Source organism: Silurus meridionalis, chromosome 6, assembly GCF_014805685.1.
Source record: "Silurus meridionalis isolate SWU-2019-XX chromosome 6, ASM1480568v1, whole genome shotgun sequence".
Taxonomy (NCBI): domain Eukaryota; kingdom Metazoa; phylum Chordata; class Actinopteri; order Siluriformes; family Siluridae; genus Silurus; species Silurus meridionalis.
The window spans coordinates 28468898-28484490 of record NC_060889.1 but is presented as its reverse complement, the minus strand read 5'-3'; the positions used below and the strand labels follow the sequence as shown (position 1 = coordinate 28484490).

Genomic DNA, 15593 nt, shown 5'->3' with positions numbered 1-15593 from the left:
TTCATCAATAATAATAATAATAATAATAATAATACATTTTATTTATAGGCACCTTACATACTTCTTCTTCTTTCAGCTTCTCAAATTAGGGGGTGCCACACCGAATCATCCGTCTCCATACCCCCCTGTCCTTTACATCTGCCTCTTTCAACCCAACTACCTGCATGTCGAGCAGTACTAGAGGATCTCAGACAGTGTGGTGCAGTATGAGGCCTCTGAGGTAAGAAATACAAGAACAGTGTCATCAATGGTGAGATTATCACCTGTTCACTGATGGACACTTGAGCGCAAAACTGTTCATGGCAATTGCATTCCTAAGCCAGTTAAAAAACTTGTCATATTAATGTAAGTCATCAACACCATCCACCATAATCTTTCTACAAATGCCTATGTGGAGCAAAAAGCAGCAGAGTGGTTTCCAGCTGATAAAAACTCCATCTGGACATCATGTTGATGCTTGTGGAAAAGATCCTGTACCTCGTAAGTCCTTGTAAGATGCAATAGGTGATGTAGACGTCCTCAAGCAGTGTCATCCTCCATGGTGTGGCGGTAGAAGGTGTTGAGGCGGTGCTTGCTTGACCTCACCAAGCAGACACTGATGTCACCTGCCAGTCTCCCTTATCCAAAGCTAATTATATGCATTCATTAATGCAACTAAGCAGTTGAAGATCAGGGGTCTTGATCAAGGGACAAGCAGGGGTGGGAATGGGATTTGATCTTTTGACCTTCTATCAAGAAGCCTACCACTTAGTTATCATTGTTGTAGTGTTGTTTGCCCTTGACATTTATAGATGCCCAAGTACTTAAAAAAGGAACTTGACACTGGGATTAAATTCAAAATTGTGGCAACACATCTTAGAAAATATGCCTTTTTTTCCCAGAGTTTTCAGAATACATTCTGGGGGTTTGGGTTTGTATCCATCAGTCAGTACCTATTTTTTCAGTATCTGTCACCATCCCAAATCACTTATTCCAGTGTACGTTTTCGGTGTATGTATGAAATTTTAAAGAAACCACAGCTTTAAAGAGCTTTCCAAATTAAACAAAATTCCCACATTAACAAGAAGTCTAGAGTAGGTAGCAAACAGATGACATGAAACAGTGTTTTCTGAGAATATTGATCTGAACCATGATGGGAAGTTTACGCGCTGGAGAAGTCATGTGTGGTAGTACAGAAATATGGAGATTTCAAATTTAGGTTTTTTGAGTGTGAAGATAATTAAAACATACATAAGTGCATAATAAGTGCTTTTAATCATAAAGCAGTGATACCCTTTTTTTATCTGTATAATCCCTTATATATAAATATATATATTTTCATCTTTTGTATGTTTCACATGCAATTCATTCATTTACTTTTTGACATATTTCAATCATTTTTATTTCACGGATTTTACTACAACATTCAAATTTACATATTGTTTCACATGTGACACCTGGTTTCATTCGTCACGGTATTCACAGGATTTCGTGTGTCCCCTTCAATTCGTTTCTTCGATGTATTTTTTCAGGGCGTTTTAGTCACATCACAGACATAAAGTGTGTTTGATTTTTTTTCTCTCTATTGTAATGCACACATCAAAATATATCACATACAAACAAGTGTAACACAAGAACAACTAAAAAAACCTAAGGAGAAAAATAATAGACACAATCTAGAAAAACCTGTTAAAGCTAATGAACATACACCAGTAGTCCTTCCTTGTTGGGATGGAATGAAGGAAGTGTGAGGACTAAAGCAAAGTCGTGTTGTGTTCGTTATGCAAATGCTTTTTGGAAACTCAATCCAGTTTTGCACATAAAGCAATAGTGGTTGGAGAGTGATGTGCATCAGAGGTGTCGCATTTAGGAAACAATTTGCATAGTTCAATGTCCAAGGGGCCAGAACAATAAGATACACGTATATACACACTGTAGGTTGCAAAACATTTATTTTTTTCGAAACTACCACCTTTAAAATTGTCCTATTACACAGAAATGCAGCACTTCCAGCATTTCTGCCACTTCTCGAACGCGTCAAGCATCTTCTGCAATTCGCGCCAGATCTCCTCAATGGGGTCCAAACGGCGGCATTTGAGCTGAAACTTCATCTTTAGGATGAGATCGAAGTCCACAGGCCAGTTAAAGCACCGCGAAGCAGCATCGCCGTAAACTTGCCGAACGTCTCTGTGGCAGATTTGCCCAGTTTCACCCAGAATTTCACATTCGCTCCTCGTTCTAAATTGATGTCCACGACGAAACCGCAGACGTAGTAACGCACGTGGTCAGATTAGCAACTCCCGATGTACACAGGACGATGACTTTTCAGCACACTGACTTATGAAGGTCGGTGCTCCTTGTGACTGTACTGTGCTACAATCCATTGGGATGTTATGAAACCAGTCTTGAAACCTTTCAATAACACCGCGATTAATTTATTGAGAAAAGAAACCCTTAACGGATTTCATTTGGGGGAGGGGGGGACTGACAATCCAAGTGAAAAACTCACTTGGGTTGTCCTGACCAGGTCTTGTATATGTGTACACTACTTTAAAAACGATTACACCACTGACTATCTTGAATTTGAAAAATCCTAAATAATAATTCTTTAAATAAAACATCACATTAGCTAAATTATTGTTTTCTGTGAAAAAAAACATTTCATTGAACAGGCGTGATGATCAGCGGTGCCGAATTCTTCCCTCCGTTATTGAGTGAAGGGCTGAAGAATGGAAAGATTTTCTCACCGAAAGTCTGACCAGTGAAAGAGTAAATAAGAGACTTGGTGTCAACATTATAGAAGGAGACCAAACCCTCTTCATAATTTACAAACACTCCTACTCTCTGAGGAGCCTTTGTTAAGGACAGAGGAACAGGTGGGGAGTCGCAAGCCTTATATTCGCTACCATTCCTCAGACACAGAAGCCAGAATCCATTTTCCGTGCTGTATGTAATCTCCCCCTTCCTCTTAACAGACTCCCAGGCCACTCCTATATCCCACTTTGTCTTCCCTCTGACCTGCACCTCGTAGTAGAACCTCCCTGAGGAGAATCCCTGCTTTCCCATGATGCAGGGGGAGAAATCGAATCGCTTCACGTTAGCAGGAAGTTTTTGTCGTAGGTCTCCGTGGCTCACTTGTTTCCCATCATCAGAAAGAATGAGAGCAGGGTTTCCTGTTTCAGGATCCAGAGTCACATCCACTGAGAGGAAAAGACAGTACAGTTTTGAGATTATAGAGTGGATTGGGAAATAATTAAAATAGTTTTGCCAGGCGTAAAAAGGTCTCATAATGTACCTGCATGCTGTCGGATTCGCTTTAATTCTGTTGGGAAAACATTACAAGACATTACTCATACTTTACATCATACTTTAATATATTACAATATATTTTCATTCTGATTATTAGAAAATTCTTTTGCAGGCAATACAAATTTCCACTACTGGTCAATGGGGGGTATTTATCCGGAGTGGGGTGGATGGGGGGGTACTGGGGTAATTTACTAGAAAATGGACACTGTAATAACCAGTTAAACCTGAACTAACATATGTGCAAATCTAAATATCCGACAAATGTTCATTGTTACAATTTTGTTGAAGTAGAAAAAAGTTGCTAATTTTTACAATTATATTTATTGGCCTAATCCCAAACCATTATCCAGGCTCGGGCTTCATGCTAGCACAAAAACAGGCTTTGGACAGAGGGACGTCAATTCAGCTTCTAACAAAATATTTGCATAAGTTAAATTTACTGAGGGAGTAAAATTGTTCGTTACAATGTTCCCACTCAATTTAACATAGGCACTGATGACATTTATTATCACCCCTTCAACTTCCAGCTTCACGTTCATCACCCTATCAGAAACTCTCTTCACCTCCACTACACTCTTACTGTACTCTTCCCTCAGGATCACCCCTACACCATTTCTCTTTCCATCCACACCATGATAAAACAGTTTAAACCCACCTCCAATGTTCCTGGCCTTACTCCATTTCCACTTGGTCTCCTGAACACAAAACATATCTACCTTTCTCCTCTCCATCATATCAGCTATCTCTCTCCCTTTACCAGTCATAGTACCAACATTTAAGGTACCAACCCGAACCTCCACTCTCCTACACTTCCCCTTTTCCTGCCGTCTCCGTAGACGTCTTCCTCCTCTCCTTCTCCTCCTTCAGCCAACAGTAGCCCAATTTTCAACCGCCACCTTGTTGGATAACAATACCTGTGGCGGCCGTTGGTAACCCAGGCCTCAACTGATCCAGTATGAATTTCTGATTCCTAATCCACATATTTGATTTGATTGCCCTTCCTAACGCAACCCTCCCCATTTATCTGGGCTTGAACCCAGGACTTCACTTCAGAGTTCACTGGCTTGTGCAACTCAAATGGCTGAGTCAGGATTTTGTTCTGGAGTATTAGAAAAATATATATATTTTTTTTTCTAAGATAAAAATGTAATCACCAGAAGATACACAGACTGAACAACTCTAAGTATTTTGTTTCTGTTTCTGATTTTTCAGTCAGGTAGCCAATTTCAGGAAAACCACAGAGCATCCTGATGGGGTGTTCCTAGACCTGCGATTTGTCTGCAAATGATTCCTTGTAATTTTCCTCACAATCAGATTGAAAGTGCAGTTCAACATTGTCCCTTTAGAAATTTTGTTTGGCTAAAGCCGAAACCCAGGACAAACCTGCACTGATTATATATTTTACTCTATATTGATATTTTACCCTCTAAACCCCATCATCAGATGCTTGTACTTACTAATATCAGGAACCCTTTCCATTTCCTCATTGAGAGATTTTTGAAGCTGGGGAAGAGCTCTCTTCAGTGTCTCCACATTGAGATAAAACTCAACTCCAACATCAGACCAGTTACTGCCAGGTAGGGAACCACCCAATGACGGGTAAATCTACATACAACAGTAGAGAAAAGAAAAATATCAGCACTCATCATATCTCATCATGTCCTGCACTGCTTTAGAAACACAGAGGGATTCTGACCTGTAGAAGGTGCAGGTGCTCGTCAGAGTGCATGAGTTGCTCCAGCTCGGTGGTTCTTTTCTTTAGCTCAGAGATTTCACTCTGCAGATGTCTAATGAACTCTTCAGTCTGCCTCTCGGCTGCTTTCTGCTTCTCCTCCATGATCTTAAGCAGCTCTGCCTGGTTTCTCTCAATGCAGAGCATCAGAGCATTGAAGGCCTCTACGATGTCTGCTTTCTCCTTCTCTGTGTTTGTCTAACATGGGTTTCCAAACAATAATATTGACTATAAAAATTACTTTAAATGGATATGAATTGATTAAGAAAACTAAGAAATCACCTATTTTAAATGTGTCATCTATTTATTTAGATCTAATTGGTTAAAGTGGTACATGACATTTTACAAGCTCTTGACTAGGGATTCCTTTACTTGATCTCAGAGCAGCGTTCAATACTATAGGCACAAATATTTTGGCTAGAAAAAGGGGACAGAGGTATCTGGCTCAAATCTTGTCTCACTACAAGTTTGGCTCAGTTTGTAAATTCTGACTACATAATGGTTTAAGACTGTAAGTCTGATTCATTCTCTGTTTCTATAACAAGAAACCTAATTGAGCAATCAAATAAGTGAAACGTGTTATCCAGGACTTGGTCCTCATTACCGTACAAAAACGCTGTTGGTTTAAGTGGTACATTTCCATTTACTGCCCTCTAGGAGGTGGGATCAAAACGTTTTTAGACTCGCTCTGTTTACAAGAAAGTATTTTATTTATCTACGTTTACACACTTTTACCTTCAAAATAGTCCCCTTGCACAGCAACACAGTGCTTCCAACGTTTCTGCCACTTCTGAAATATGTCCTGGTTACTTCCTTTAAATCGTGACTTTTGGCATACTGACTTATATAGGTTAGTGCTCACTGTGACTGTGCATCCAGCCTTGTGCTGCCATCTGTTGGCATGTAACAAAACTAGTCTTAAAACGTACCACAGCAGAAGTTGTCTTATTTTCTTTGTAATACAAGATCTCTGTGTATCCTTAGATACCACAGTTAGTATCTATTTGAATAGACTAAAAAATTATCTTGGTGGGAAAAGGAAGGTTTTTGTTTATATCTCAGAACTTGTCATATCAACAATATCAATTCGGTTATCAATTCAAACATTTTATTTGCAACAAAAGTTCTAATGCAGGCGAAAGTTCTTTAGCACTGTATTTGTAGGACCACATCTAGCACAAGAACTATTTAAGCAAAGGGGAGGAACTTTTATTTTGGGCGTATGTTCCTACAAGCCAAACAATGCTGTAGATTTTCAATTGTATTCAGCTCTGGACTTTGACTATGCCAAACTTAAAAAAAAAAATATTTGGGATTATTGCCTAATTAATACAATAGAATACAATACATTACTCTCAAGCAGATTCTCGTGTCATAGCCCCTTGTATTGTACTGTTTTTGAAAAGAAGCCCTTAGAATGTTCTTAAAAAGTAAAGCATCCCCAGAGCATGATGCTGCCACCACCAAATTTGACCGTTTATTGGTCTAAGACCAACATTAGTTTTTGTGTACTTTTTCTCACAAGTTTCTGTTTTGTTTCTGAGCTGAGGTTTTGCAGGACATGATCTTTTCTAGGTACCTAGGTTCTCAGGTGATGTGATGTACATCCACTTCCTCACAACTTACTTGAGAGCACTTAATTACCATGTTAATAGCCACAATTTCTATGTGCATGATCTATAGAACCAAACCATTTGACAAAGACATAATAGCGTTCCCTGAATGGAAACTAACAAGCTAATGCTGTTTATAATGGGTTTTTTTACTGAGATTTGTGGTAATTGTTGACATAAAAAAACTTGCTAGCACTTACTTTACTGAGCTCTACAGTGGATTTCAGTTCTTGAACTTTATTCAATCGCTTTTGGATCATCTTCTGAATGTCTGCCTGTGTCTCACCAAGCTGGCTCTATGGTAAATACGATAGATAATAAAGTTTTGAATTCTATATTTGCATTTGTCGTGGTTAGATTTGTGCTCCATGTGTGAACATGAAGGTGAGGGATTACCTTCTTCACTTGAACTTCCTCCTCTATCGAAGTGATGATGTGAGTTTTGTGGTCTCCCATTAAACACGAATGACACACACATATCTGGTCATCCCTACAGAACATCTCCAGGGGCCGCTCGTGTTTCTTGCATATGTAATCCTCCAGCGTTTCTACGGGGTCGATGAGTTTGTGCTTTTTGAGTTTTTCAACACTTTTGTGAGGCATCAGATGAGTGGTGCAGAACGAAACCCGACATTCCAGGCAGGTCTTTATAGCCTGCAGTTTTCCCTCAGTGCAGTAATCACACAGAATCGTTTTAGACGAAGCCATGACTGACAGAGGAAACCCAAACATGCTATCAGTGTTTATATCGCTATTACATATGAATTCATTCAGATCGGTTGAAGTACGTGACCTTGATCTCTAATTCATATCTGTCCTGTGCACATTTCTTACAATAAAGTATACCGAGTTCTGCCATGGATTCTGTGACTTTCAGGGATCGGGAATAAAAATGGATCTTGCGCTTAATTCTTCTCCACCCAGCAAATTATATTTGTGCTAAACTGGCTAAACCTGGATGAGCCCTAGCATCATCTCGTTCATGACTCATTACTGAAATGTTCTGGGTGTGACTCTGTGCTATGCTGTGGTTTTGTTTAGCATTTGCATTTCTTATGTAACTGCAGCTTAATTTTTCATTTTCAAGTCACGGAAAGTCTAGAAATAATGTATTAATGATTCAGATCAGTTCTTAAATAGCTAGACTTACCTGCAGACTACACCATCATTCATACTGTTCCTCAAAGGAGATATGACAAAAAGGTCAACCATAGCATGTCATGCATCCTGGGATCATAGTTTCAATCATTTTTATTTCATTCATTTTAATTAGTTACACTGTAGCTAGAGAAGATATTGGTCCAAAAAGCTTCAAAGCATAATTGTCTTTTAACATGTACACTTAATGCTTTATAAATTCAGATAATGCAAATAATACAGCTTGAAATAATAACAATATTCGATATAATTTGTGGTTACCTGCAGTGGTTTTAGTTCCTGAAAGACCCACGAGCTATACAAGTGACTTCATCAGCTTTGCACTGCAATGTACTGATTAGTTTTATTGCACCTGAAATAGACCATTAAGTCCCTCCCAAGTTGGTGAGGGAAGGAAAAAAGTGTAATGACATTTAGAAAGCAGCAAAGCAAGTTCAGAGCAGATCATTCAACATGGTAATGTGCAGTAAAAAACACAAACAAACAGAGAAAAACAAGGAAAATTGAAACCTAAGTTACTGTGAGATTAATTCATGGTGAGATTGTAAATTATGATAAGTTACTATAAGTTACAGTAAGACTGTAAATTGCTATGAGACTAAGTTATTATGAGACTGTAAGTTACTGTAAAACCCTAATTTACTGTGAGACTATACATTACTGTGAAACCAATTTACTATAAGTTACTGTGAGAATGTAGGTAAATAATTTAATCTCTACGTTACTATCAGACTAAGTTACTGTGGGACTGTAAATTAGTGTAAGTGCATGTGAGACTATAAGTTACTGTGAAACTGTAAGTTACTATACTATAAGTGAGACTGCAAGTTATTTTGAGACTAAGTTATTATTTGTTACCGTGAAATTGTAAGTTACTTGGAGAGTAAGTTACGATAAGTTACTAACAGACTCTAAGTTACTATCAGACAAAATTATTATGAGACTAAGATACAGTGAGACTGTTACTGTATGTTACTATAAGTTACAGTGAGACTAAGTTAATGTAAGTTACTGTGAGACTGTAAGTTACTATGAATTACAGTGAGACTGTTAGTTTCTGTAAGTTACTATAAATTACAGTGAGACTGTTACTGTATGTTACTATAAGTCAAGTCAAGAGTCAAGAGTCAAGAAGCTTTTATTGTCATTTCAACCATATATAGCTGATGCAGTATACAGTGAAATGAGACAACGTTTCTCCTGAACCCAGGTGCTACATAAAACAACATAAAACAACAGTCACAGAACAGAAGAACACAGGGCCAGGAACTAAGATCCTCGCCACATAAAGTGCATGTGTGCAACTGGTGCAAACAGTGCAAAAGACAACACAAGACAGTGCAAAAGACAACACAAGACAGTGCAGAACAATACAAAATACACAAAATATAAAAATAAAAGCAGCAGTAGCTCCGCCAGTAAAACTTGTCGTGACAGGATAAGGTGCACAGTAGCAGAAATGTAAACAAATATAAACAGAATTTTGCAATCCTATAATAGTGTAAAAATATGGTAGCAGCAATCAAGATAAAGTGAACAGTGACCAATGGATTCACAGAATAATGTGCAAATAGAGCAAGTTCCGGAGATCAGCAACAAACGGCATGTAAACATTATGCTATAATGAGAGGTGTGAATGGTGCTGAGACCTGGGTGTGTGAAGTGTATGTGTGTTGAGTCCGGTTGTGCACAGTCACTCAGTTGTGTGTAAGTGTGTGTGTGTGTGTGTGTGTGAGAGAGAGAGTTCAGTCCAGATGTTTGTTCAGGAGCCTGACGGCTTGTGGCGGCCCGAATGCTTCGGAACCGTTTTCCTGATGGTAGGAGGGTGAAGTATGTGTGTGATGGGTGTGTGTGGTCGTCCACAATGCTGTTTGCTTTATGGATGCAGTGTGTGGTGTAAATGTCCATGATAGAGGGAGAGAGACTGATGATCTTCTCAGCTGTCCTCACTATCCTCTGTAGGGTCTTGCGATCCGAGACGGTGCAATTCCCAAACCAGGCAGTGATGCAGCTGCTCACGATGCTCTCGATGGTCCCTCTATAGAACATGGTCAGGATGGGGGAGGAGATGGGCTTTCCTCAGCCTTCTCAGGAAGTAGAGACGCTGCTGGGCTTTCTTGGTGATGGAGCTGGTGTTAAGTGACCAGGTGAGGTTATCCGCCAGATGAACACCAAGGAATTTGGTGTTTTGACGATCTCCACTGAAGATCCATCGATGATCAGTGGAGAATGGTCACTCTGTGCTCTTCTGAAGTCAACAACCATCTCTTTGGTTTTGTCCACGTTCAGAGACAGGTTGTTGGCTCCACACCAGGCTGTTAGCCGTTGCACCTCCTCTCTGTATGCTGACTCGTCGTTCTTGCTGATTAGACCCACCACGGTCGTGTCATCAGCAAACTTGATGATATGATTCGAGCTGTGCATTGGAGCACAGTCGTGAGTCAGCAGAGTGAACAGCAGTGGACTGAGCACACAGCCCTGAGGGGCCCCAGTGCTCAGTGTGGTGGTGCTGGAGATGCTGTTCCCGATCCGGACTGACTGAGGTCTCGGTCAGGAAGTCCAGGATCCAGTTGCAGAGAGGTGTTCAGGCCCAGTAGGCTCAGCTTCTCGATCAGGTGCTGGGGAATGATTGTGTTGAATGCTGAACTGAAGTCTATGAACAGCATCCTTACATAAGAGTCCTTGTTATCCAGATGGGTGAGGGCCAGATGGAGGGTTGTGGAGATGGCATCGTCCGTGGAGCGGTTTGGACGATACGCAAACTGCATGGGGTCCAGTGCGGGTGGGAGCTGGGTCTTTATGTGCCTCATGACAAGCCTCTCAAGCACTTCATCATGATGGGTGTGAGTGCAACGGACGATAGTCATTGAGGCAGGACACAGAAGACTTCTTCGGCACAGGAATGATGGTCGTCATCTTGAGGCACAAAGGAACAGTGGCGCTGCTCAGGGAGATGTTGAAGATGTCAGTGAAGACATCTGCTAGTTGTTCTGCACATTCCTGAGCACTCTGCCAGGAATGTTGTCAGGTCCAGCAGACTTCCGTGGGTTAACTCTGCATAGAGTTTTCCTCACTTCAGCTGTGGTTAGACAGAGCACCTGGTCACTGGGAGGAGGGATTGTCTTCCTCGCCACCACGTTGTTCTGCACCTCGAACCGGGCGAGAAGTCATTCAGCGCATCTGGAAGGGAGGCGTCACGGTCACAAGCAGGTGATGTGGTCTTGTAATTCGTGATCGCCTGGATGCCCTGCCACATGCGCCGGGTGTCTCCGCTGTCCTGGAAGTGGCCATGGATTCTCTTGGCGTGTGCGCCGCCTCTCTGATAGCACGGGACAGTTTGGCCCTTGCTGTTTTAAGGCCGTCTTGTCCCCTGCTCTGAAGGCAGAGTCTCTTGTTTTAGCAGCGCACGAACCTTGGCGGTCATCCATGGCTTCTGGTTGGAACGTATAGTGATGGTCCTGGAGGTAGTCACGCCATCAATGCACTTGCCGATGTAACTGGTCACTGTTGACGTGTACTCCTCCAAGTTGATGAAATCGCCATTGGTTGCAGCTTCCCTGAACATGTCCCAGTCAGTGCATTCGAAACAGTCCTGGAGAGCAGACATGGATCCTGCTGGCCAGGTTCTCACTTGTTAAGTCACTGTGAGACTAAGTTACTTTTAGACTGTTAGTTACTGTAAGTCTATAAGTTACTGTGAAACTGTAAGTTACTTTAAGTTACTGTGAAACTGTAAGTTACTGTGAAACTGTAAACAACTGTAAGACTAAGTTACTGTAAGTTACTGTGAAACTGTAATTTACTGTGAAACTAATTTACTATAAGTTACTTGGAGACTAAGTAACTTTAAGTTACTGTAAAACTGTAGGTTACTGTGAGACTAAGTTACTATAAATTACAGTAAGACTGTTACTGTATGTTACTATAAGTCACAGTGAGACTGTTACTGTAAGTTACTGTGAGACTGTAAGTTACTATAAATTACAGTGAGATTGTTAGTTTCTGTAAGTTACTATAAATTACAGTGAGACAGTTACTGTATGTTACTATAAGTCACAGTGAGACTAAGTAACTTTAAGTTACTGTAAAACTAAGTTACTTTGAAACTGTAAGTTACTGTAAGTTACTGTGAGACTGTAAGTTACGGTGAGACTGTAAGTTACTTTGAAACTGAAAGTTACTGTAAGTTACTGTGAGACTGTAAGTTACTGTAAGTTACTGTGAAACTAAGTTACTGTGAGACTGTAAGTTACTGTGAGACTGTAAGTTACTGTAAGTTACTGTGAGACTGTAAGTTACTGTAAGTTACTGTGAAACTAAGTTACTGTGAAACTGTAAGTTACTGTGAGACTGTAAGTTACTGTAAGTTACTGTGAGACTGTAAGTTACGGTGAGACTGTAAGTTACTGTGAGACTGTATGGTATGGTGAGACAGTTATTTAGAGTCTGTACTTTTTGGTAAGTTATTATAAATGACTAAATCACTGTACTTTACTGTGAGACTGTAACATTCTATGAGTGTTAATTACTGTTAGATTGCATGTGACCGAATACATTTATTATAATTGAAACTATGCCTAAACTAACAAAAACCCTTGGCAGTAACTAATATAAAAAATAAACAAAAAGTTTAAGCAATGTGAAGTTTACCACACGGGGGCGCTCAAACTCAAGCTGTGAAAAGAAAAACATCCCTCAAAGGTTACAAATAGTCACTTGATTTGGTAAGGGTGGAGTAGCCCCAGTACAAGTTGGAAGTACGGAGAGGTGAAAAACCTTTTTTCTGTATTTTTTTTTTTTAATAAACGCTATGTCAGGAAGTTAATTTGATTTAAATCCACCAACTATAGTTTCCTCTTCTGCTTATTATTATTATGAATGGATATTTGTACATAGGGTGAAGTGACCTGAGTCATGAATAGTATTATTTTTAACTAGTTTATACACCAGATTAAAAATAAAGGCTGTGTAAAGGGACCTGGATTCCTAAAAGGTTTACACTATGTAAAAAAAAAAAAAAAAGGATGCCACATCCATTCCTTTTGGTCCGTTTAAAATTATTTTCATCAGAGACACGTTTTTTTCTCAAAGGTTCTTTATGTAAAATTTCAGCCTTTGATAGTTAATGCTTCATGGTTAGTTTTAATTCTGCGAGGTCTTTTTCTAGAAACAATAAACATCAAAAACGTTTTTTATTCAATTGAATTCTTTGTCTTCTTCATTTCTACAATTACATTAAATGGCACATGGAAGATGCCCTTATCCAGAGTGCCTTACAGATATCTCATTTGTGGAGCAGTTCAATGGTAGATGGCCTTGCTCAAGGTCCCAGATTGGCGGTGCTGGGATGGGATTTGGGGACCTTATGACCTTTTGATCAATGACATTTTAATTTCTTATAAAAACAGGTCACAGTATGCACAGAAGTTTGTGGACACCCGATCGTAAGATTGATCCCGGTATACACGAACGCCACTCTTCTGGGAAGAATGTAGATTTTGTAGACATTTGTGGAGATTAGTAAAGTCAGGTACTGATGTAGGTGAGGTGAGGAGGCCTGGGGTGCAGTCAGCTTTAAAAATGAATCCTGAAGGTGTTCAATAGAATTGGAGCGTTACAGAAGGGGATTTTTTACGTCTTCCAACCTGTGGAAAGCATTTCTTTACGGAGCTGGTTTTGTGCACCCGACAGATTTATGTCTTCTAGTTCAAGTGAAGGAAAATGTCATGCTACAACATCCAGAGACGTCATACACAATTGTGTGCCTTCAATTTTGGAAACAGTTTAAATCACATATGGTTGGGAAAATCTATGTAGTGCACCTAAAGACCTACAAGTACAGTATCCGCTACGAATTTCTCCATGGCGCTCCATGAGTAAAAGTGTCATTTTGGAACCATCTGTCAACCTTAATGAAATCTTGGGAATTGGATGTTTTAATAAGTTGACCTGCACAGGGGTAATGATGCCTGGAAATACCCAGTGTGTGTGGAAGTGTGTGTGTGTGTGTGTGTGTGTGTGTATGAGGCCTGATTCACGGCCAGCAGCATTAAGTTTGTGAGCTGTAATCCATTATAAGGTAACGGACCCGAATAAATCTCACCTTAATTGAAATCAATCGCTCATAGCGGCGGGACAAGTCGGCTTTTTAAGACCCAATTAGCCCTTTCTGTGCACCAGAGAGAGAGAGAGAGAGAGAGGGAGAGAGAGAGAGAATTCCAAGGATGAATATGTTCTCTCTCTCTCTCTCAGTTGTAGATTTATGAGCAGCACACAGGCGGGGGACAGATCGGCCTCGTGCCTGCTTTCATCACTGGATGTTTCTTTAATTATATGTCAGAGGCCATAAAACTTGGAAACGATATCTTCGACCTCACACACACACAAATGCATCTATATACACACACACACACACACACACACACACTTTTATATCTATACACACACACAAATGCATCTATATATACACACACACATTTATATCTATACACACAAATGCGGTCGGTATTGTGTTGTTAAACTGCAGCTCGGTCACAATACGTGTTGGAATCCATGTTTGGATGAACCACCGCTCCAAGCACCAGCAGCACTCATACAGCCCCAGACCATGATGATACCACCACCATGCTTGACTGTAGGCAAGACAATTTTCTTGGTTCTTCTCTCCAGGGCGTCACCACACATAACGCTGAACACCATCTGAGCCAAACAAGTTTATCTTCGTCTCATCAGACCACAGGACATGGTTCCAGTAATTCATGCTCTTGGAGAGGTCGTCTTCAGCAAACAGTTTGCAGGGTTTCTTGTGAGTAGCTTCAGAAGGAAACGGACTTGTTGCAGTGTGCAGCGTATGGTCTAAAACTGACAAGCGGACCTTCCACTTCTGCAACCTCTAAAGCAATGCTGGAAGCACTTGTCTGTTTTTTGAAGCAGCTTCTGCACCTGACTCACAGCACGAGGACTCGACTTCTTCGATGGACCCTTGCGAGGTCTGTTCTGAGAGGAACCCGTGTTGGAAAACCTCAGTATGACCCTGACCACTGTACTGTAACTCAGTTTTAGTGTGTTACTGATCTTCTTACAGCCTCAGCATCTTTGTGGAGAGCAACAATTCTAATTCTCAGATACCATGAGGTCCATGTTGAACATCCAGTGGTCAGTATGAGAGAATTGAACTAAAAGCACCACATTTTAACTGCTCTAATACACGATACACAATTTTGTCTGGTTCTGCCAAGCAGACAAAAACATGAACATGATGAACAGGATGTGTGGCTTTACACGTTTACACCAGGTTCAGCTGTCATCACTGAGGGTGTACTCACTTTTGTTGCCAGTTATTAAGACAATAATAGCTGTATGTTGAGTTATTTATGTATGTTTACTGAGGACAGTTAATCTGTACTGTATACAAACTGCACATTGACTAAATATATCCAAGTTTCATTTTATCTCGTTACATATAGTTTTGTTCCTTAAGAAGAAACACTAAAAAGGTTGCTGAAATGTAGGGGTGCACTCACTTTTGTGAGATATTGTGTGTGTATATATCAGTGGTGGGCCGTGCATTTGGTACCTGGGCCTTCAGGACAAAAAATCTAACATCCACATACACATACTGGAATTAGCCAAGAGAAACCTTACGAAATAAATTAATACAATTTCATTGAACAAATATTAGAATTTAGGTTGTAAATGTAGGTCAGTGCTTCTGATAGTGTTTAGACCAGCAGAGAAGACTTTACTTTTGTTGTATGTATACACACCCCAACACACACACAAAAAAACATTCTCAGATCTCA

At 40.2% G+C, this 15593-nt stretch overlaps 1 protein-coding gene across 7 annotated transcripts; it reads right to left on the bottom strand.

Annotated features, from left to right (window-relative positions):
- Window positions 1-1291: 1291 nt before the first annotated feature.
- Window positions 1292-8133, bottom strand: LOC124386947 (E3 ubiquitin-protein ligase TRIM21-like). Of its 7 annotated transcripts, none has more exons than XM_046851021.1 (8): window positions 8053-8133; window positions 7784-7807; window positions 7030-7343; window positions 6834-6929; window positions 4985-5218; window positions 4746-4893; window positions 3275-3301; window positions 1293-3179 (listed from the first exon to the last, which is right to left on the bottom strand). In XM_046851021.1, the coding sequence occupies exons 3-8, from the start codon at window positions 7339-7341 to the stop codon at window positions 2641-2643; spliced, it is 1356 nt and encodes a 451-aa protein (XP_046706977.1). In that variant the 5' UTR covers window positions 7342-7343; window positions 7784-7807; window positions 8053-8133; the 3' UTR covers window positions 1293-2640. The 7 variants fall into 7 exon arrangements, with proteins under 7 accessions (XP_046706980.1, XP_046706977.1, XP_046706976.1 ...); XM_046851020.1 differs by having other exon boundaries at window positions 7784-7860; window positions 8053-8104; XM_046851023.1 differs by having other exon boundaries at window positions 7784-7813; window positions 8053-8096.
- Window positions 8134-15593: the final 7460 nt, after the last annotated feature.

Excerpts from the sequence above, each read along its gene's own strand:
- LOC124386947 (XM_046851018.1), bottom strand. The coding sequence starts at position 7,365 with ATGTTTGGGTTTCCTCTGTCAGTCATGGCTTCGTCTAAAACGATTCTG. Across the intron at positions 6,930-7,029 it reads AGGAAGTTCAAGTGAAGAAG|AGCCAGCTTGGTGAGACACA; the intron begins GTAATCCCTCAC and ends TATTTACCATAG. Across the intron at positions 3,302-4,745 it reads GGAAAGGGTTCCTGATATTA|AATTAAAGCGAATCCGACAG; the intron begins GTAAGTACAAGC and ends TTTTCCCAACAG.